This window comes from Nyctereutes procyonoides, unplaced genomic scaffold, assembly GCF_905146905.1.
Source record: "Nyctereutes procyonoides isolate TBG_1078 unplaced genomic scaffold, NYPRO_anot_genome, whole genome shotgun sequence".
Taxonomy (NCBI): domain Eukaryota; kingdom Metazoa; phylum Chordata; class Mammalia; order Carnivora; family Canidae; genus Nyctereutes; species Nyctereutes procyonoides.
Genome location: NW_026575030.1, coordinates 24,423,480 through 24,446,495, shown reverse-complemented (window position 1 = coordinate 24,446,495; position 23,016 = coordinate 24,423,480). Strand labels below are relative to the sequence as shown.

The 23,016-nt window shown below is 45.8% G+C and overlaps 1 protein-coding gene across 6 annotated transcripts in view; it reads right to left on the bottom strand.

Annotated features, from left to right (window-relative positions):
• Positions 1 to 3,473: 3,473 nt before the first annotated feature.
• The window catches only part of ILDR1 (immunoglobulin like domain containing receptor 1), a 33,596-nt gene continuing 14,053 nt past the window's right edge, over positions 3,474 to 23,016 (bottom strand). The window contains exons 2-8 of one of the 6 annotated variants that reach the window (XM_055316485.1): positions 21,788 to 21,958; positions 20,169 to 20,318; positions 16,727 to 16,846; positions 16,314 to 16,460; positions 9,216 to 9,347; positions 8,256 to 8,989; positions 3,474 to 4,279 (exon numbers count right to left, since the gene is read on the bottom strand). In XM_055316485.1, the coding sequence (XP_055172460.1) occupies positions 4,238 to 4,279; positions 8,256 to 8,989; positions 9,216 to 9,347; positions 16,314 to 16,460; positions 16,727 to 16,846; positions 20,169 to 20,318; positions 21,788 to 21,958 (1,496 nt within the window). In that variant the 3' untranslated portion in view covers positions 3,474 to 4,237. Of the gene's footprint in view, positions 8,990 to 9,215; positions 9,348 to 16,313; positions 16,461 to 16,726; positions 16,847 to 19,950; positions 20,009 to 20,168; positions 20,319 to 21,787; positions 21,959 to 23,016 lie in introns of those variants that run through there. The other 5 variants (XM_055316484.1, XM_055316487.1, XM_055316486.1 and 2 more) reach the window with 5 other exon arrangements.

Genomic DNA, 23,016 nt, shown 5'->3' with positions numbered 1-23,016 from the left:
TTTTAAAGTACAAAAGTTTTAAATTTTAATGAAGTTCAATTTATATTTTTTTCTTTTAAGGATTATGCTATTGGTGTCATATCTAAAAACTCTTTACCTAATCCAAGGACACAAAGGTTTTCTTCTATCTTTTTCTCTAAATGTTTTACAGTTTTAACTCTTACATTAGACCTAGTATCCACTTGGAATTAATTATTTGCATATGTGTGAAAGATCTAAATCTATCTTCTTACATTTGGCCATCCAAATGACCTAGACCGTTTACATTTAAGCTCACTATTGATATGTTACCACTTTAGCATGCTATTTTATTATTTATTTGTTTCCTCTGCTTTTTGTTGCTCCTTTCCTCTTTCTTGCCTTTTTGTAAGTTACTTGAACATGTTTTAGGATTCCATCTTGATTTATTTATAACACTTTTAAGTTTGTTTCTCTGTATAATCTTCGTAGTGGTTTCTCTGGGTGCTACTTATAACTGTGTACTGGTATCAACATTTAACCACTTCAAATGAAATACAGAAACTTCACTTCCATTTAGGTCCTTTTACTTTTCCCACCTTTAAATATCATTGTTTTAAGTATTAGTATTATAATTTTTGTTTCAATCATCAAATATGATTTATAAAACTCATAAGGAAAAGAACTGTCTATTGTATGGACCCATATTTCTGTCCTATTGTTTCTTCTTGATTCCTGATGCTGTAAGTTTCCTTCTTTTATCATTTCCTTTCTTTTTGAAGAATTTCCAGTCTTTTCAGGATAGGTCTGCTAGTAACAGAATCTTAGCTTTTGCTCATCTATGAATGTCCTTATTTTCCCTTCATTTCTGAAAAATAGTTTTTCTAGAGAGAGAATTATGGTTAACAGTTCTTTTTTTTTTCCAGCACTTAAAAAATATTTTGCCATTTCCTTCTTCATGGTTTTACATAAGAAATCTACTTAAATTGGTGTTTCCCTACAGAGAATGTCTTCTCTCTGGCTGCTTTCGGGAGTTTTTGTCCTCTTTTAAAAGTTTAATTATGATGTATCTTGGCATGGATCCTTTAGGTTTATCCTGTTTGGGTTTATTCAGCTCCTAGGTTCATTCAACCTCTAGGCTGGTGTCTTTCATCAAATATGGGCAGTTCCCAGCCATTATTTCTTCAAATACCCATTCATCTCCACTTTTCTCCTCTACTTTTTCTGGGACTCCAATGATATGACTATTAGACATTTTGTCATAGTTTCACAGGTCCCTGAGACACTGTTCATTTTTTCCAGTTTATTTTCTATTTGAGTGAATTCTATCTGTTGAAATTGTTCTGTCCTCATGTTCACTGAATCTGACCTCCATCATCGAGTTTAATTTGTTGTATCTTTCAGTTTTATAATTTCCCTTTCTTTTATGCATAACTTTTTTGAGATTTTTCTATTTTTAAGAGAATTTATAATTGTTGTAGTATCTGTATAATGTTTGCCTTCAAAATATTTTTTCTTTTTTTAAGGATTTTATTTATTCATGAGAGACAGAAAGAGAGAGAGGCAGAGACAGAGGCAGAGGGAGAAGCAGGCTCCTCATGGGGAGCCTGATGCGGGACTGGATCCCAGGAGTCGGGGATCAAGCTCTGAGCTGAAGGCAGACGCTCAACCGCTGAGCCACCCAGGTGTCCCTGACTTCAAATTATTTTTTTAAATTTTTTAAAATTTATTTATTTATGATAGTCACAGAGAGAGAGAGAGAGAGGCAGAGACACAGGCAGAGGGAGAAGCAGGCTCCATGCACTGGGAGCCCGATATGGGATTCGATCCCGGGTCTCCAGGATCGCGCCCTGAGCCAAAGGCAGGCGCCAAACTGCTGCGCCACCCAGGGATCCCCCTGACTCAAATTCTTATCACATAATTCCACCGTCTGATTCATATCAGGTTGGCATCAGGTGATTTTTTTTTTCCATTCAAGTTGTGATTTTCTTGGGTCTTGGTTTGTATCCTGGTCATTTTGCCTATTATGTTAGGATACTTTAGGTCATATTTTAATATTTTATTTTATAGGGAAATTACCCTATTAGGTTTAACATACAAGTTTTAGCCTCTGTTTGCAGGCCATGATCCCAATGGCAGTTTAATTTTCAGAATCTTTGTGATGTTATGTTGGTCTACTTGGTGTATTTGGTGCTACTGGGGCCCACTCTGGTCTCTGTTGGTGCTACCTAAGAGGATGGAAGAAACTTCCTCTGGCTGGATTGCCAGATATCTCTTGGTGAGGGAGGGGTATGTAGAAAGCCTTCTTTTAGTGTTCCCCTGCTACCCCGGTTAATCTGGGCCAGGGAGGAGAGAGTCTCAGTTTCATGGAGACAAAGTGGCTTCAAGGCACAGGCTGCTAGCTGTGACAGGTCTTTTTCCTGGTTCCATAGTCAGCCCTACTATCTCTGGTCAGGGGAGGAGAGTCTGTCCCTTGAGAACAAAGAGGCTTTCTCAGCTGGGTGGTCTGCTTTACCTGAGTCTCTCTTACTGGTTCTTCCTACTCACCAGTCTCTCTCTATGGAAGAGTCTCCGGCCCAGCTGGGAAGAAGCATACTTACCCTGATCACTTATTTTTGGTAGGGCTCCTAGTCCGTTCCCATTGCCGAGGTTGCCAGAGGAACTCCCGCTAAATCCAGGGGGAAGAATGAGCTATTACTTTCTACCGCTAGGTGGGAAGTAGGAAAATGCCAGCTCTGGGTGGCTCGTTTTTTTTGGTTGGGGGGTTCAAGATACCCTGATTCTGTGTTATTCCTCAGGCCCTGGGTTTCCAAACCACCTTGCCTTCTTCTTAGCATCCTTTAGAGTTCTCCTTGGCCTATTTCTTGTGGCATTTCCAGGGTTTATAAAGTTATGTTTAGTAGGAAGGAGTAAGGAAAAGTCTATGCCATCTTGTCCAGACCAGAAAACCATCACCTACTGAATTTTATGTCTTCTTTATCTGTTAAAATTTTTATTTTTGTTTCTGTTTGGCTATTTTACACCCATTTACATTATAAACATCAAAAATCCAAATGGAACCTTTGCTCAAGGCAGGCATTTAACTTATTTTCTCCAGATGTAATTAATGAGGTCGGGGGAAAAATGTGTTAACACAACAGGATCTACACTGAGCTTAAGGCCATATACATAAAGATACTGTTGAGGAATACACATATGCCCCCCTCCTTTTAGACCATCTCCTTCCAGTCTGCTCAAAGAGCATCTCTACATCAAGCACAAATGTTTTCATGAAACTGCCAAAGGGGCTGGGGGAAATGGGAGGCAGTGATAAAGCTCACTATAGAGAGGGCATAGCGCTCTCCTCCCAGGGCTCTCTGAGTGGCAAAACCTATCTGGATGCTTCTGCTTGGGAAATCTCAACTCTGCAAGGCTGAGTGGTGCCAGGAGAAAAGTGACTCCAAACTATCCAAGTTGGCCTGCCTCTTCTCTGAGCTTTAGTAGGAAAGAAAACTCAGTTCAGTCAAGTGCACCAAAGTAAATTTTTATTTGGGGCAGAACCCTTAGGCCAGTACATTTTCTTTCTAATTTATTTATATACTGAATTTTCCCAAGAAGCATTTAAAATGATTTGAATGGATACATAATATATATGAATATATAAATTAGATGTAGACCAAAAAAAAAAAGTGAGAAGAAAACAAGGGATAGGGATAAGTTTGGTGCAAAAGTGCTTCTTAGTGATTTTCTACACTTGCATAAATAACCCATGAGGGAGCACATTGCTGGAGTATTTCCTATGCCATCCCTGACTTGATCCTCAGGAGCACTCAGAACTGGGCATGAATGCAGCAAGGTGTACTCCTAACATGGAGGTATGCTATAGAGATAGAGACAAGTTCCCATGGAAATTTCCATGGAGTATCCAATAAATTTCGGGCACCTGAAACATGTTTGGTTTCTCCTTAAAGATTCCTGAGTTCTCACTTTGAAAATGGACATGGTTGACCTGTGTAACCTAGTTGAAGACTTGGGCTACTGAGTTCCTGAGGGATCACATGCCAGTTAGGGTCCATTAGAAGTCAGATACCCTAAATGTGCAGAGTGTGAACCAAGGCTAACACTATAGTCATTCATTCCTCAAACTCTTGTTTTTTAATATTCTTCTATTTTGTCCTCTGAATCTAAGCCAAAGCTGTTCAATAAGAAGTTGCAGTGTCCCTCTCAAGTCAGCTGGAAATCTAGGTGATGATGATATGCGGGAGCTGAGAAGTAGCCAAAGTAGTGCTGTGCCCGGTGACTAAATGACCACACTCCTTCCACTATGGGAGCTGTCTCTCTCCTGGGGAATAGAACACAAGAGAATCCAGTCAGCTAGGATCTACCGTCCATGCATACAATATACCAAGTACAAATCCTAGGTGCAAATCCTAGGTGAGTGGTAGACGCTGGGACAGCATAACTGAATCTAAAAAAATACTTAATTCCTCATGAAGCCAGTCTCTTCCCGAGGCTTAGGTTTTCTCTTCTTTCACACCTTCCTGGAGCCTCCCTCAAACATCTTTAATTTTTTTTCTTACAGTCTCATTCACTTTGCCTCTTGCTGATTTAACACCTTCAAACTTCCTTTACACTAAAAAAAAGTACCCTGTCCATTCATCAGCTCATCTCCCTACCATTTGTTAATGAAGACATAGCCCAGGTCCTCTTTTCCTATTCATAGTCTCCTGAACCATTCCTTCTCAGCCCTTTTCTAAAAGTTGAGCTTCATACCTTAGTATTTTTCTCAAGTTATTTTTCAGAGATCATTATTTATCTCTTCCTGGCCAAACTCAGTGGCTCTTCTTCAGAAGTTAATCCACTTGATCTTTTAGCTTTTTCAACTTGCTCTATCGGGACAAGGACTATGTCTACATTTCTCATATTTTCTTTATGTATTTTGGAGGATCATTTCTACATAAGTTTTGAATATCTATAATTGCAGTCCATGAATGTGACTTTTCATCCTATTTGAAATGGCAAAATAAGATATATGTCCCAAAACATACTGTTCAAAATGCATCGTATATGCATCGTATACGTATACATTCATGTTACTATTATTACACTTAACATGAATGTAGGTAAATATACAAAAGTGTTTCTGTTTTATCAGGAAAGTGAGTTTTAGGGGGCATGGCTTCTAATCAAAATGCTATGGGATTAATGTTCTCTGATAAAATGAAAGCAATGAAAGGGCAAAAAGGGAACTTGGAGAGGGCCTGCTGAGGAAAAACCTAGACATGATCAAGGAATAGGCATTTTGTTAAAATAGAATAAGTATTCTGAGTAAGAAAAACATTTTTATTAAATCAAATCAAGAAAAATGAAAAAAAATCTTGGGTTCTCTACATAAAATCTGAGTTTAACTTGGAGAGGAAGGAATGCAGTAGTTTTCTCTTGTATTAGAACAGGTGTATATAGATCAAGTTCGCAACAAACCAGAAATGCCTTGGGAAGCCCTTTCTCATAGGGCAGGACTGGAAAGAAAGATAATCTGAAGGAGGCCAGGAACACAGGAACAGCACAGTCTGAAACCACAGGAGTTTAAAACTTGACATTACAGTTTCTTGTATTGCTGAGGTTGTAGCCTTTGATAGAATGAAAAAATACCCAGGCCTATAGTCAGAGCTCCTGGAATCCTGATTCTGTAGTCAGATGGGAGATTCCTCAACATAACTCTCATTGTCTCAGAATAGTTCTTACCTATATGGGATGGAAGCCCTTGTTCCTTGGTATCTACTTGTTAAACATTATTCTTCAGAGAGAAGGTTCCATGTTAGCCAAAAGATTTTTTGATTAATGCATACTACTCTGAGTATTTAATGAAGTATTTTAAATAAGTATTTTGTAAAAAATTATGATATAAAGCTATAACTACTGAAAGCTTGATTGAAGAAAATAGCGATACATGTATTAGCTCCAGGAGCAAACAGGAACTTGGTTATACACAATCAAAGATTGCCATCTAGTGGCCTGATTGTATTAAAAGTTCTGAAGTTAGCTGCAAGCTCCGAAGACTTCAGAGGTTAGTTAGGAAAGTGTGTGGAAAGCATCCAGCCCAGCCCCACTGGAGAAAGCAGCAAAGAGTGAGCGAGACTTTGGCCCTGGAGACTTTTGCTTCAATGAAGGCATTCAAAATTCAAACTATAAACAAAACACTCTGCCCTTCCAACCAACCAATCTTCTTAAGCCAGCTATGGCCCGGGCTGCAGACAGTTGAATGTGATAAAGTGATAACTCTTTAGGAGATAAGCTCAGAGAAATTCAAAACAATGAAGGCTTTCAAAAGATCTTAAGTGAAATCTTTGTATCTCATGAGCAACTTTACAATAGAAAATTTGGTTTGCTTGTGTACGTCTTGATGATAAAGGAGGCCGTGATGCTTTCAGAAAATGAGGAAGAAATAAAGTTACCAGGAAGAAATATAGAAGGAAAACGTCACTGCCCCAAATGATTCTTGTTTCTTTCAAGTGAGGCAGCATGAAGGGTACTGATAGGGTAAGGCTTGAGACTCAGAGACCTATCTATGCTCAAATTCTGGCTTCACTGCCTATTGGCCCTGTGACTTAGGGCATGATACCCATCTCACTCAGCCTCACATGTTGTTGCAAAGATGAAATGAAATAAGGTTTGGAAAAGTCTTACCCCAGTGCATGGAACATAACTGGTGCTCCTTTTACCCCTCTCTCACTTATAAGAAACCACATAACAAATAGAAGAAAATGAAGAAAAACTTCAAAGAAAACAGGGTGTGGATTTCAGGCCAAAAACTGCCTTTCAAATTACATTTTTTTTTTCTGTTAAAATGAAGATAAGAGACAGTTTAGTCACTATATGACTAAATTAGCAGCAGTTGTCCAGGCTTTAACTGGTTCCGAGTTTTCTTTCAGGAGGAAATTTTCCCACTGGTAACATGGAAGAAAGAGTTGTATCTACTGTAAACTGAAGATAACAGTACAAACCTCACTGGGTGTTCTAAGGGTTAAATGGGATATGGCATAAATGTCCATAGCTAGGTACCACTTAGTAAGGATGCGACTAAGTTTCATTGTTACTGGTCTTTGCCTCTCTCCTGGGACATCTGTGAGACTATCATATAATTGCCATTATTTTAGAGCTGCCTGCAGGCCTTTGCTACCTTCCTCATGAATTACTGTCTCACCAAGACTCTTTTCTAGAAAGACTAGTACTATAACTCCCACAAGGTGCCTGTTTCTTTGCACACTCCATGCATGTGATTGGTTTTTAGACAAATCACGGAACTTGAATTTCCAAATGAGAGGCGTATCCTTGAAAATGTATGAGACACTAAAATTCTTCCTGTAACATCCTCTACTCTGGGAACTTCCCTCAGAGCCTCCTACATATCCCTTTATGTCAACAGAAGCAAAACAGAAAAGGGTTTTGGTCAAATAGAGAAACAGATTTTCATTTATGTTGGCTCTGAAGGCAGTTCATGAATATTTTTGAGCAACGGCAGCATCACTTTGCAAAGTGATACTGAGGGAATACCATCATTTGGGTGTAGCAATTATAGAATGGTTTTTAAAGTCACATCTTAAAAAAAAAATTAAAGCCTAAAAGGCCTATGATCCCTCTTTGTGCCTCTTTAAGGCACAAAGCTATGACAAAGCTATGACTGGCACCCACTGGAGCCTTACCTGCTTCAGAACCCTAAAGTTTTGACCCATATTTGGGATATGAGATGTTTGGCTGTTTGGTTGCTGTGTGTGTGTGTGTGTGTGTGTGTGTGTGTGTGTGTGTTTAAATCACTTTAAGGATTCTTTCCAGGGGGTCTCATAGGACCTCATCCTCGAAGACAAGGCCTCGCACACTGACCTGTAGGCCCGAGGAGCGGCACAAACTTCCTCTGTCAGGCTGTATGTTCTACTTTGGGGTATGGAAATGGGGCTGCTAAGTAAAGTCAGGCAGCTATGACAGGAAGTAAAGCCTTAGCCACAAAGCCTGCGTTTTAAGTCTTAGCTCCACTACTCACAGATGCTGCATTATTCTGAGCCTCGTTTCTTCATCTGTGAAGTGGGGGAACCCTGCCTCACGAGACTGTGTGAGGAGGGCTGGTTTGAGCAGGACGAGGGCTGTTTCAAGCCTCAAGCACTGAGCCCTCCGCGGCCCCCTGCAGCCCCTGGGCCCCTCCTAGCTCCCCAGGCAGCCTCCCCAAGCCCAGAAGGCAGGCTCGAGGAGGAGGGGCCCTCAGGGCGGGGTTGGGGGGTGACCCGGGGCAGCTCCCTGCCCCCCGCGGGCTGCCCCAGGCTCACCGAGCGCCTCTCCACGCTCCCTCCTCTCCTGCCCTTCCTGCCCGGCAGGACATCCAGGGAGCGGTAGCTGGGCGGCTTCTCCTCGGCCCAGGTGGCCCAGGTGGTGGCCTGTGCGCTGTGGGGGGTCCCCCGGCCCCGGCCCCGGGGCCGCCTGTCCCCTTCCTCCCCCTCCTCCTCCGAGCTCCAGGAACTGAGGCCCGAAGGCGAGGGGGGGGAGTAGCTGCGGTGCCTGCGCCTCCGGGGCCGCTGGGCATCCCCCCGGGGGCCGCGGCCCAGGGCCTCCCAGGACGAGGGGCCGTCGCCGAGGCTGTCCCTGTCCGACCAGGGCGCGTGTGACCCGTGTGGCCTGGAGCAGGGGTGCCTTCCCCTCCGAAGCCGCTTGGGCTCCCGGCCCTGGAGCTCGCGGTGGACATCAGAGCTCAGACCCCAGGGTCCAGGGGCGCCGGGGGCAGGCCACTGCTGGCGGGAGGAGTTGCTGGTCCTCCGGGACGGTGGCAGGTCTCTAATCAGGGGGGGCAGGTGGATGATTCTGCGCTCCACAACCTCAGAGCCCAGGGAGGACAGCATGCTGCAGGCTTGGCCAGAAATGGCTTTGAGGTCAGGGGGCAGAGGCTGCGCTGGGTTGAGGTTCCGCAGCTCTTTCTCCAAATACTCTAAGACACCATTGGTGACCGGAGGGTGAGCGGCGGTCTGGGTCATTGGCATCTGTGGGAGGCTGGATCGCAGGGACAAATCTAAATAGAAACAAGGATAAGAACATGCAGAACTGCTGGCCCCAAAACATGCTCCTCAGAACCAGGGCACCAATATGCCACACTACTCTGCTTGCATCTATCCCGTCCCCATCCTCAGTCACAGATTGCCACTGTATTGGTCAAGAAGGCCTCGAGGTAGCCCACGCGCCTACCCCTGCCCTCTGCCCTCTGCCCTCTTCCGCCCCAAATTTCTGGCAAGGTTTACCTCGCTGCAGCAGCGGGTTCATTGGATAAGATGAAACCTGGGAGCTCCTGTCCGCCCCCCAGTATAGAGGTTTTTCCATCATCTGAGGGCCTAGGGCCTGAGCCTGCTTCATGTAGCGGTGACGGGCCAGGGCTGCAGGGAAAAAGGAGAAATGCAGACCCTCAGCCAGGATGAGCCCCACACCTCCCACTTCACTTCTCTCTCTCCAGCGGCCCTGCTAAGAGGCCAGTTTCTAATCTATCTCATGTGGGAGTAAGAGTTAAGGGAGTAGTAGCCAATCGGCCATCTGGCAAGGAGCTGGGAAGGTGCCCCAGGAGAGTATACCTAGACCACCCGACTTCCCAGTCTTGAAAACATCACATCAAGCTGCCTTTCCTGGGTTCCCCTAAGATGTAGGTGGATACATGGAGATTGGCGGGCACAGAATCTCGGGTCCCAGGCCAACAAGGCCTTTAGCCACAGGCCAAACGTAGAAGATGCGACACAAATGACTCCCAGGGGGCTGTGGGTCAGGGGCTGCCAGGGAAGCTCAGGGCTTCCTGCTCACAGTGGAAAAAGGAAAAAAAAAAAAAAAAAAGCAAAAGAAAGTAGATGCTGAAGTCAACTGGTAAAGGAAAGCAGACTGACAAACGGTCTAGGTAGTACAGCAGCCCTGGGAGGGAGAAACTCATGGGAGGGAGGCAAGAGATGCAAAAAGGTGAAGTAGAGGGGCAGCCCGGGTGGCTCAGCAGTTTAGCGCCACTTTCGGCCCAGGGCCTGATCCTGGAGACACGGGATCAAGTCCCGCGTCGGGCTCCCTGCAGCCTGCTTCTCCCTCTGCCTGGGTCTCTGCCTCTCTCTCTGTGTGTCTCCCATGAATAAATAAATAAAATCTTTTAAAAAAAAAAAAGAAAAAGAAAAAGAAAAAAAGGTGAAGTGGCTCCCAGTGAATCTTTTCTAATCTCCTTATCTCAGTATGTGTTGGGATTTTCCCTAGGTAGGGGGAATCTCTAAGGGGTGCACTGAAGGCAGGGAAGGGAGAAAGGAGATGCCATTTCCTTTCAGGGCAAAGAAAATCATATAAAAAAGCAGTACAAGGAGTCCAGAGACACGTTACTCCAGTACCCCAGGCACAGCCGCTAGTCTAAAGCACATGATCCCCTCCCCTCCCCGGCCCTCCCCTCCGCCCCTGTGAGTGCAAACTAAAAACAAAAGCATTTAGTTGGTTTTGTTCATGAATTTCTATTTTGGGGTAACTGTCTCCCAAGGCCTCTGTCTATCCATGCGTGTAGGAGATGCACGTATGTGTTTCAGTGCAGGAAGTGCCTGCCTCAGGCCCCCAGCTTGGCACTTTCACCTCCTCCTGGGTTCCTCAAGCCCCGCGGCCACCCCGCGGCCACCTCTCAAGCAGCAGGGCTCTGCCTCGGGCTTCCTCCTGGCACAGTAAGGGCAGAAGGACAGGCGTCCCGAACCCTGCTGCAAAGGGCCGGGGGTTTGCTGAGGCCAACAGCTGGGGGCCATCTGGACCCAGGGGCTCCCGTGTGCAACAGACGTCCAGCACAACAAGAAGTGGTTGCTGCTGAGCCCTCAGAAACATCCGGAGCTCCAGCCCTGACTGCGTATCACAGGTGAGCCTGGAGGAAATCAGATGCAAGCTTAGAGCAGCTCACCCAGCTGCCCCACCCTCCGGCCACTGGACAGCATTCCAGAGCCTCTGCAGAGGCCCCTTCCCCTCCCTCTTGCTAACGATGCCTCCCCCAGCTCCCTCCGTGTGCCACCATCAGCACACACGATGCCCTGCTTAATATGCGTGTGCCAGTCACTTTACATAAGCTGACTACTCCTCGGGGCAATCTTTTCATGTGGGAATTCATTGAAGAAGCTGGGTGCAGAGAGGCTGACATCCCAGGTCCAGTCCCATAGCTGGTGATGGACAGAGGTGCCTCTCTGAAGCCCACACCTGTGCTCTTTCTGCCAAATCACTGAGTCCCCAGACTCCCCTTCATTTTTTTGATGAAGCAAACAAAATAAAACAAACAAAAAATCAAAACAAAAAACAACCTTCCATAGTGGTACCTCCTTGCTTTATTTCTCTCCGACTCAGCCCCACACTTCAAATTTTTTTTTATTTTATTTGTTTATGATAGTTACAGAGAGAGAGAGAGAGAGAGAGAGAGAGAGAGAGGCAGAGACATAGGCAGAGGGAGAAGCAGGCTCCATGCACCGGGAGCCCGACGTGGGATTCGATCCCGAGTCTCCAGGATCGCGCCCTGGGCCAAAGGCAGGCGCCAAACCGCTGCGTCACCCAGGGATCCCTCAGCCCCACACTTCAAAGCCCACTCCAGACTAGTCTCTGCCTCTGAGGCCTGGGGCGTCTGACTCCACTGGGAACAACCCTACTTACCCCTCACCCCTCTAACTGAATCCTGGCCACTTCCTCCTCCTACTCCCCCCCAATTCCATGGTAGATGAAGGGAAAGTTGAGCTTACTCCTTGTTCCCCAAATGACTTTTTTTAACTAATGGGACCCTCAGCACACACAACTCCCTGGAGACCCCTCTACATTCTCCATGAGCTTTCTTGTCAAATTTTCCATACTCCAGAGATTAACCCACCTGCTCTCTTCTTAGCTGCCACACCCTTTTCCCCAGAGCCCCGCCTTTCCCTGATGTAATGGAACTGCTGAGATGGGAGTGGAAAACATAGCCTCTGAGCTTCTCCCTGGCCCTCTTGTCCCATGGGGATGTCATGGTTTTCTGCTGTTCACCTAGTGGGGAATCAGACAGGCAATAAAATGAGCGACATGGAGCAAGTAGCTAAGCCTCAAAAGACTCCTAGCACGTTATCTCTGAATCTCAGTGGAGTCAAGTCTGCCTCGATCACATTAAGGAGCTATAGTTAAAAATACAGATTCCTGGATTCCACGCCCAGAAACTCTCCTTCAGTCTACTGCAAAGCAAGCCAAAGTTGTGTTTTTAACAAGCTCCTTAACACTGGAGTTAACTATTGAGAATTCTCAACAACCTTTTGGGAACTATGGTCCTCAGGGTCAAGTCTCCCTAAATACGACCTCTGCGGGTCAGATGGACTTCAGCTTGAATCCCAGCCTGTACCAGCTGTGTGATTTTGAGTGGATTTCCAGAGTCTCTGGCCCCAGGCTCCTCCTCTGTGAGCTAAGGTAATACCTATTTCATTAAGTCGGTGAGGTTAAATGAAGCAATATACACGAAATGCCTCATAGAGGACCATCAAGAGACAGTGGCTCTCACTGTCATAATAAATTCTTATAATAAGTCACTTCTTTGCCTTAGATCCCAAAGGAAACAAAAGTACATATTTGGAGACCAAACCACCAAAGGCATATTTATCTTCATTTCTGAGGAAAACCCAGGGCATATTCCTTAAGATGTCTCTTTCGTGACAGAAATGGCACAGCACTTCCCCCTCCTCCAGAGACCCTCACCTCTCCTTCCCTGCAGCCAGCATCATCTGTGGTGCCCAGAACTTTCCAACTGCATTTGCCTGTAACTGCTTCCTATGCCTTACCAGCCTCTTTCTACTTTTAGAGAACTCATTCTTTACCCTCTTTTGGTTGACCCATGGTCATACAGTCCTTTCACTTTTTCTCATACTACCAGTCCCCTCTAAATTGTCTGGCTAGTCATTTCAGCGACATCCTTAGGAGCTTCTTAGAATCCCACACACTTGAACTCTTAACCATTGCAGCTTTAGCTTCTGGCCCCATGCTGTCAGAGCTGACTGTACAGCCAGGCAACCAACCTCACTCAGTACACACATAGCTTCCCTTTACTGATCTATTGAGCCCACTTCCCTCCTCTAGAGCAGTTTAAACATTCCCCGCTTCTCAGGTCTTCCTCTCCCCATGAACTCTCAGCTGTTGACATCATCTTAGTCAAGGAAGAGGAACCAGCCCTGGGCATGGAATGGAGGGGCCTGTGTCTAGTCCAGGATCTGCCACTAACAGGCTGCACGCGATTGTGCTAAAGCTAAAAGCCTCTCGAGGCCTTACTTCCCTCAGCTGTGAGGGGATTGGGGAGGCAGGTAGCATAGGTCAGAGATTCCCAGTGTGGCCTGTAGTCCACCACAGGGTATACCTAGAGGTTCTGTAGGAGGATGGCCAGTAACCAATCTAGGGTTCAGTTTCAATAACTTTCACCTTTAGGTTCTACTCTAGGTCATTTACCAGGATGAAGTGAATTATCAAGGCTTGCTAAAATTTGGTGTCATTCTCCTTTTTCTCCTCAATGGTCCCTATTAACTCATTGGAAAATAGGACCAAGTTAGTGAGGTGGGCTGTGGTCAGAGAAGGCCAAGAAGCCCTGGATGTCATTCTTCAGCTCCCTTCTGCTCTAGAATTTTGATTTGCTGAAATCAAGACATGAGGGTATGAGATCCCTCAGCTTCCTCTCTTTTACTTTGACCATCCCCCACATTTTAATGACTTCCTCTCTCTCTCTCTCTCTCTCTCTCTCTCTCTCCAGAGGTCAGGGCTGGGCGCCTTTCCTTTCTAAAGGTAGTCAGTATGCCTGATGTCCCTCCCACCTGTTCTACCTGCTTAGTGTTCATGCCACTTCATAAGGCTTTGCTTTACTCATTTCCTACTGGCTTTGGTTCTTTGCCTACAAATATGCTTGGGGTTATCCTATTCTAACCAAGAGTCACGCACACCCATTTCCTCATCCAGGAGCTCTCCATAACAACTTCTGCTCCCTCCATGCAATCTCCTCCTGTCATCAAAATTCTCAGGACAGTCTGCCGTAGTGATTCACTCTGAAAGTGACCTCATTCACTCAAGTCCAGAGATGTTTACTTGTAGCCTGCATTTCTTTATATTACTCGTTCTTCTAAAGGAACTCTAATGCTCAGGAGAAACCACTCTCCCTCAGAACCTGTTTAGCAGCATACTGAAACAGTGGAGACATTCATCATTTGTGTTGGCTTTGTCCTCGGTCCTGCTTGTTTTTAGTGCTCCACTGACCTTGGGAGTGATTTTCTCATCTCTTTCTGCATATTACTACTCCAGGGATAGTGACTTCTCCATAGCCTCTCTCCCAGAGGCTCTTGAAAGGTGATGAGTCCCACAGCCCAATATCCAGTTTTCTGCTATTTTTCCTCTCTCTGTCTCTCTTTTTTTTTTTTAAGATTTTATTTATTTATTCATGAGAGACAGAGAGAGGCAGAGACATAGGCAGAGGGAGAAGCAGGCTCCATGCAGGGAGTCTGACGCGGGACTTGATCCCAGGTCTCCAGGATCAGGCCCTGGGCTGAAGGTGGCGCTACACCGCTGAGCCACCAGGGCTGCCCTATTTTTCTTCTCTTTAAGGAGGTCCTTGGTATCTCTGCCAAGCCTACTGTGATCTACACACAGTTTGTAGTAGCCTCTACCAAGTGAAATTCAGGCACTCATAAGTCAGATGAAAACAGATTCAACACCATACTGCCACTGCTACTTACTAGCTGTGTGACTTCTCTGACCTTTAGTCCCCTCATCTGTTAAGTAGTGATGAAACAGCCTTCTAGGGTTGTGAGGATTCATACAGGGAAATCCATGCAAAGGGCCTATGCATAGCAGACATCCAATAAAAGTTAGTTCTCTTTTCCTGTAAAACAACAACCCCAGAATACAGGCCTGAAACCAGACACAGGCCATTGACCTTCTTAACATTGTAGATTAAGTTTTGTTTCTATCTTATAAGGCAATCCCTTCTCTTCCCTTTCAAAAAATTTCTGTTCAAATGGACCAAACTGCTAAAGAGTGATTATCTCTGAATGCTCAGATTAGTCTATATTTTTCTGAATTTCTCAAACTTTCTACAATGTAATACTTCATGTATATCACTGGGGGAAAAATATTATTTTAGGAATATGAAACTCCTTCCATTTAAAGCAGCTGGTCCCACACCATCTACTTATTAAGAAAAGATTTTTAGGCACCTGGGTGGCTCAGTCCATTAAGCGTCTGCCTTCAGCCCAGGCCATGATCCCAGGGTCCTGACGTGGAGCCCCATGTCAGGCTCCCTGCCCGGTGGGGAGCCTGCTTCTCCCTCTCCCCTCCCTGCTGTTCATTCTCTCACTCTCTCTCTAATAAATAAAATCTTAAAAAAAAAAAGAAATAAAGAAAAGGATTTTTATAGAATAATTTTCTACAAAAAAGTTTAGCATTCCACAGCCAAATTTTTTAGAGCATGTCATAATTCTGTTTTAAAAGGTCAAATTTTAGTCAAAAGAAAGATTACATTAAGAGCAAGATCTTGGGGATCCCTGGATGGCTCAGCGGCTTAGCACCTGCCTTCAGCCCAGGGCATGGTCCTGGAGTCCTGAGATCGAGTCCCACATTGGGCTCCCTGCATGGAGCCTGCCTCTCTCTCTGTCTGTGTCTCTGCCTCTCTCTCTCTCCCTGTATCGTTCATGAATAAATAAATAAAATCTTAAAAAAAAAAAGAGCAAGATCTTCTGCTCTCTCTCTCTCCTTCATCTAAACCTCTTTCCTTCATCTAAAAAGAGGTTCTCAAAGTGTGACCCACAGATCATCAGCATCACATCACTTGAAAACATTTCTGGAATACAAATCCTCAGGCCTGCCCAAACCAATTGAATCAGAAACTCTGGAGGCGGAGCCAGCGGCTAACTTTTAACAAACCATAGGTAATTTGTAAGTTTAAGAACCGCTGCTTTAACACCTTTCTCCTCTATCTGTTCTTTTCAAGTCACCTCTAAGGGGTGACCTCTCTCACTGCTACGTTTAAACCACTCACTCTAGCCACTCCATGTCCAAGCAAGTTGAGTGCTAGGAGCAAATACTGAAGCACAGGCATATCAGAGCCACTGAGGAAATGCCAGCAGTAGGCAGAACTATTGGAAGGTGGCCTTAGGCAGGCTATGATGTAGATGGGCAGAAATCTTCCCCCTTGGGCCTACAACTTCCTGGAACATCATATTCTGGGCTGAGGTCAAAGACCTCTGAGCCTGTGATGGGAGAAGGGCATGGAGGACAAAGCTGGAAGGACCTAAGATTTTGACCTGGTATGTGAAGTTGATTTATTTGGGACAGCAGTCTCCAGCAGCACCCAGTCGCACTGCTCATCTGTCCCCTCTTACCTTCCTCGGGGCAGCAGCAGCGGGCAGGACAGCAGGGGCAGCGGATGTAGCAGCAGCAATACTGAGGACAGCACTGGCACCAGCACACTCCAATCAGCAGAAGCAGGAGGAGGGCCCCCAGAATGATGAAGATCACTGTCAGCCAGTCTGCAGGGGAGATGCCAAGAGCAGGCTAACTAAATATGCAGGTGAATGCTTCCACGTCTCACATTCTAGAGGCCTAATAAATATAGCTCTTGACCTATAAATTAAGTTCAATTAATATACTGGGGGAAAAAAGTTTAGCTTTGGGAAGGGATCTTCAGACGTTGGCGATCCAATGATAACCTGGGCTTGCTTGCTTCTGTTTTTTTCCGTATATAAAAATGTCACAGTGATGGGGTGGCTAAATAAAAAGCTCCAGCAGCACTTACGCAGGACAATAAGCTTCACCTCCTTATCTGGGTCTCCTGATGTGTCCCCTGGAGCCTCAATGGTGCAATAATACACTCCATGGTCCCACCACATCACTTCATTAATCACCAGATCTGCTCCTGCAGGAAGGGAGGGAGAAAGTGCCGAAGATTAAAGGAGGGGGCCCTGGGTTCTATGGCTTAAAGACCCAGCATTGTCCTTCCACATCCTAAGAGGGCCCCTCGTGGTTCAGAGGAAGGCCTCAATTCCTTTTTTTTTGAGACTCTCCTCTTTCTCTGAACAGTATAATGATGGTAGAACTGACCATTCATTGAGCCCTCCCAGGTACCTTGAAAGGATTTTAGATATCACCTCATTTAATTCCCACCACAGCTTTCTAAGTAGGTGAGGTACACATTATGTTGCCTCCCAGGGTCTCTTCTCCCTTTCTCTCACAGTCATAGAATTTTTTGCTCATGTATGTGGCCATGCAGAATAAAGTCACTATTTCCTATCCTCTTTGAACCGTGGACATGGATGTGCAACTCCGTTCTGGTGGTCAGGATGCAAGCAGAAGCGATACACAATGGCTCCCAGGAACTTTCCTACAACAATTTGGGAACATCTTGGTCCTTTTCTTCTTCATCTCTCCTTTTACTCTGTTATCTGGAAAGGAAATGTGGCGGCTGCCGTTTTCAACCATGAAGAAGGAAAAGACTTTCTTGGTGAGCTGGAGCTTGGGCCTGTCCCCGAGGACTTAATGGAACAGAGCCCGCACACTAGTTTTGGACTATCTACCTCCAAATTCATACATGAGAAGAAATAAATTTCTTCACTGTTAAGTCACTAATGTTTTGGGCTTTTGCTTCTTCACAATCAAACTCAATACCATCCTGATACGGTAAGTATGTTTATTAGTTGCATTTCAGATGAGGAAACCAAGACTCCAAGAGGCTAAGAAACTGGCCTAAGAACAGAGAAATAATGCAGAGCAGATGTAGATTCAAATGCATGGTTCTCCACTGCAACGCTGGTGCTCTTAACTGCTAAGTTCTAATGTACTTTCCAAAGTGGGTCAAAAACCCCACAGCCTGGATCCCTCACCAGCTGTGAATGGATCCCTCTGGCCCTTGGAGAGACAAGTTATGAGATGAAGTTGAATAAGCAGGGATGAAATGCCAATGTTTCAAGGATAAATGCTACTCAATGTTCAAGAAAGGAATTTCAGTTTTTCATGAGCACCAAGCACTGTGCTACCTCATTAAGATAGAAAAATGCTATGTTCAGGTTTAGTAAATGCAACAAATCTTCACTGAAGACCTCGTGTGGGTCCAACACTGAGGAAGATCTGCAGAGGCACAAGATCCATCTCTGTCCTAAAAGGGCTTCAGTCAGAGGCATCAGGGCACCTCCACATCCCTGCTATTATAGCCACAGTAAGTGCCAGGGGACATCGTCAAATTCTTTAAATAACAAAAACACACACAAAAGAAACAAAACCTCAGCATTACAGACTTGCTCCTGCTTAGTTGGCAGTCCTACGTATAATTCTTCATTATCTGTTTGTCAAAAAATATTTATTGAGGAAATGAAACAAAAATGCACGGTCATGCACGACTGGAGCTAATTTCAACTTCTGTTTCCTTCTCTTTCTACGTCAATCTCTACGATTTTTTCCTACCCATGATTTTCCAAACACACTACCTTTCCCAGAAACAAGCTTACCCCAGACTTGGAATAATGTAAAAGCGCTTTGGAGGAAATTCTCCCTCAGTGTTAACGTGCATTAAAAATATGCCTCAATTTTTATTAGACATAAAGATTGTTTTTGGGATGTCACAGCAATGAGGACATTCAGACATGTTAATATTTTAAATGATCCAAGAACTGACCTGACATGGTCATCTCAAATGATGCAAACACAGGCAGAGAAGTGTCAGAAAACAAGGGCTCCAGGGAGTCATGACAAGCATGGGGGTAAAAATAAAACACAAGGGGAAAATACTGCTTTCCCATGGGAGTAAGGGAGAAGCAGAGTTTGATCCAAAGGTGACTGGGAGTGGAGACAGTGGATAGTATTGCTCAAAGTTAAAAAAAAAAGAAAAGAAAAGTGGGGATTGTCACCTGTGGGGACTTTCATTCTTCAAAAACTGTAAAGGAGACTTGCCAATTAAAAAGGCTTTAATTGGCAGACTCTGGGAAAAACAGAACCACCCTGAATCTTTGAGAATGTACCTAGAGACCAGAAAAGGACAGATGTTCCCCAAGGCCTAGAGATTAAGGGCTGGCTTGGGGAAATCAGAGATCACATGTAAAAGAGTCAGACTTAAATATTACAGCCAAGGTATTATATACATATTTGGAAGCAAATGTTAAATTGGCTCCCTATAAATGATCTACCTTTAGTCGGTCATAGAGTATCCACTGATTTCCTCACATTATTGCTGCAGGTACCCTGATGGCCAGCCTGCTTAGTGTATTCGCCCCTCTTTTCATCCTTTTAACCAGTTAATATTTATTTAACACTACACGTGAAGCTCACCAAAACAGGCTCTGAATTCTGCGCCAATAACTTATCAGAGCAATCCTGGATGATGAGATAGGAACGTGGGGCACTAGCCCATCCACCGGAAAGCACGCTTAGTGATGACTAAAGTTCACTGCACACTTAATATTTGCTAGGTGCTTTATGCATATCATCTCACTTGATCCTGACAACCCTCCAGGAGATGGGTAGTACTATGGCAAGTCCCACTTTGTAGAAATTGAGGCTAAAAAAAAATTGAAGGGACTTGCCCAAGTTCATATACCCTATTAGTGCAGAACGAGGACCCACACCCAAGAGTGACTGCAGCCTGGGAGCTCTAACCACCAGTCCCTGTACCAGGCACAAAGAATAAATATGCTTTACATGTAGCTCCTAGAGATCACGTTTGATATTTACTTCAGTGTACAGAGACAGAGGCCTTATGTCCATCTTTCAGATGAGGTAACAGAGGCCAGAGAAAGCATCTGCTGCTGGTCCATGAGCTAGCAGCCGGAAGTCTTTGATTCTAACCCTAATGCTCTTTCCTCTACCAAAGGGTGATGATGATCTCAAGGGGGCCATTTACTTGGAAGCCCCTTCAACATGTACAACAGGAGGGAAATTCAGGGGCCCTGAGAGCCATTTATGGCAGGGAGCAAACAAGCCTGAGCCGCACTTCAGCCAGGAAAAAGCAAAAGAAACCAACCACTCCCAGACCTTTAGGCAAAGCTGCAGGACATCTTCTCATCCTGAGACAAACTTCCAGGGGAGTGACTTCAGACGGTGGCACAGCAATCTATGTATCTGGCACTTTCCTCAAACAAACAAATTAAAAAAAAAAAAAAAAGGGAAATCCCCACAATGACTCAGGCCACCAAGCCCAGTGTCTGTACCTCTTGCCACCCCCGGTCCCCTGCTGCCTTCCCTGCACTCACGGTTCTGGATGGTGATCTTGCGCTGCCGGTAATCCACCCCCAGCACAGGCTCATTCTGCCCCCGCCTCTGAGCCACGATGCGAACCTCCCGCTGGCTGTCATTGCAGTCATTGGATGGGTCCTGGCCCAGGGATAAGGCTGCCTGGTATGCTGCAGGGAAAGGACACAGCCAAGTCACACAGCAACGGGGAATCCCCACGAAGAAAGGTGCCCTTGCTGTTCCCTGGAGCAGCGAAGCTTCTCATTTTTTCCTGGGCTCATGTGTCTACTGGGAATCTCGCTAAACATGAAGATTCTGATTCTGGGGGTCTGGAGTGAGAATCTGACAGTCTGCATTTCTAACAAACCTTTGAGCCCCAAGATCCAGACCCCTCTAAAAGGCCCTCATGTCCAAATCCTGGCTGCATACTCCTGTCTCCGATTACCCATGCCCCATTTTTGGTGACTCCAGGTTCTGCTCCCATGGGGTTCACCCACCTGCCCTTTCATTTGCGGGTGACAAATGCCTACTACCCTGGTCTCTCTCCTCTCTTCCCACTTTATCTGAAGAGTAACCTCCTGGAAATCATGCCTTGATTCAGAGATGTGTCTTTTGGGGACAACACCAGGTTCTGTGGGTGACTCAGACATTTAGGTATCAGGGTTCATACTGTAAGACATCAGTCAGGTCTAAAGTAGGTAAAGCTGACACCTCCCCCCTTTTTCCTCATGTCAGGAAGCTCACTTTCTTCCTGCGCAGATGGTGTCTACTCATACTCTCAAAATTTCTACAAGGTTAACTGTCAGGGCTGACAGTGAGGATCCGGGTTCCTTTGTTCCTTGAGAGAAGCAGAGGTTGACAGCTAGAAAGAGCTTTGGTTCCAGGGAGGAGAACTGACTGAGACGTAGGGCCTGAGGGCCAGGCCTGAGCCTGGGTAGGGGAGGTTGTGCCGCACTGAGAACATGTTCCCTGGGCCAAGCGAGCTCTCACTGTGATTCAGTCAGCCGCTAGGAAGGGAGTGTGGCCATCAAAGGGAGGGTGGCAGGGGGTGGGAGGTGACAAACGGCCATTCCTCGGTCCGGGGGCTGTCGGAGCCTTCTTGTCCACATTCTAAGGTGGTGAGGGGAAGGGAAGCAGCCTGCACCCTCACCTCAGTGTGCGGCCCTGCAACCAGGAACGCACCAGGAGGCAGGATTTGCCCTGTGCTTTGGAGAAACTTAATGCCTGAGCTGCCCAAATCGTTTTAGAACAAGGCAGGGCACAATTTTTTTTTAATATTTTATTTATTTATTCATGAAAGACACCCACAGAGAGAGAAGCAGAGACACAGGCAGAGGGAGAAGCAGGCTCCATGCAGGGAGCCTGACGCGGGACTCGATCCTAGGACCCCAGGATCAGCCCTGGGCCAAAGGCAGGCGCTAAACCGCTGAGCTACCCAGGGATCCCCAGGGCACAAATTTTAAAATACTATGTGACTTCAAATAAGCTACTTCGCCTGCGTGGGCTGTTTATCTAGAAGATGAGAGGACTGCATTAAGTGATCTTTGTGGCTCCCCCTCCTAAAGATGTGTGATCCCCAATAATTCCTGTGCCCCAAAGCTTTACAGAGGGATGTGGGCAGAAGCAGGAGGGCACTCACACGCGGAGTAGTAGTCAAAGATGGGGTCCTTGCAGAAGGACTTGAAGCGCCAGGTCACCACGACATCCTGGAGCTGGGCAGAGGTGGTGTAGTCACATTTGAGGACGATGGAGGCAAACAGGGTGACGTAGCGCTCCGTGTGCTGGACTGTCACCAGCAAGGACAGGCACCCTGTAGCCGAGAGCAAGAGGCAATGCTGAAGGCTGACCATGTCTCTGGGAAGTGACCTACTTCTGTTCAGGGGGTAATAAAAGCAATGCAAATAAGCCAGCACACTGCCCCGGCTGTGTGGGGAGCTGGCAGGCCAACTCGACTGGGGGAGACGGGGCAGAGACAGAGCAAGGATGACTTGCAAGGATCTCATGATCCCCTGGCCGCATTAACACATCCGACAAAAATGAAGAAGCTATATTAAAAGAAGGCCACACATGAACTAGAGTGAGCTTGTCAATACACACATATATTTTTTATGTCACTTTCTCCTTAAAATATTTCCCCACTTCCCCAAGGAAGTTCAACAGGTCTGCCTTCAGCCTTTCTCTGCTGCCTCATGTCCCTTCATGGCCCACCTCACACTCAGGGTGTCAGCCACCCTGAACTTACGCCCTTCCTTCCCATGCCGGGATCACCATCTTCTCCAGGTCTTCCCACGTGTGGACCTCTTGGCTGGAGCACTCTCCCAGAGCACCAGCCACCACTCCATTCCCATTTCCACTCCATTCCCATTCCCTTCTCCAGGTTAGTTACTATAGGTATGTCTTGGTGCTTCAGCTGTACCCTCACCTCCTCCAGAAGCCTTCCTTGACTGCAAATCTGGGAGAGGGGCCTCCTGTAATTTCTCAAAGTACCTCTTCCTCCCCAGGCAGCACTTTTCACATGCCTGAGTGATGGCCAGTTAACTGCAGGCTCTGAGAAGGCTGACTCCATCTGTCTCTGACTCACTGTTATAGCACAACCTCACACCGTACCTGTCACCTCCTTGGCACCCAACGCATGTTTGTTGAGTAAATAATCGAATGAGTGACCAAGAATACATTAACAGTAGAAACTGGCAGTACAGGTGGCCAACATAAGCATAAAATAAATAAAAATGATCAGATGTGACAAATTTTATTAAGAAAGACTTGGAGAAATTGAGAATTTTTCTTTTCTCTTTTTTACAACTCCCTCTCCCTCAGCCTCCAAAGCTACAAACACATAGCTGCGGGTCTGCCTTGAAGAGGATCCAG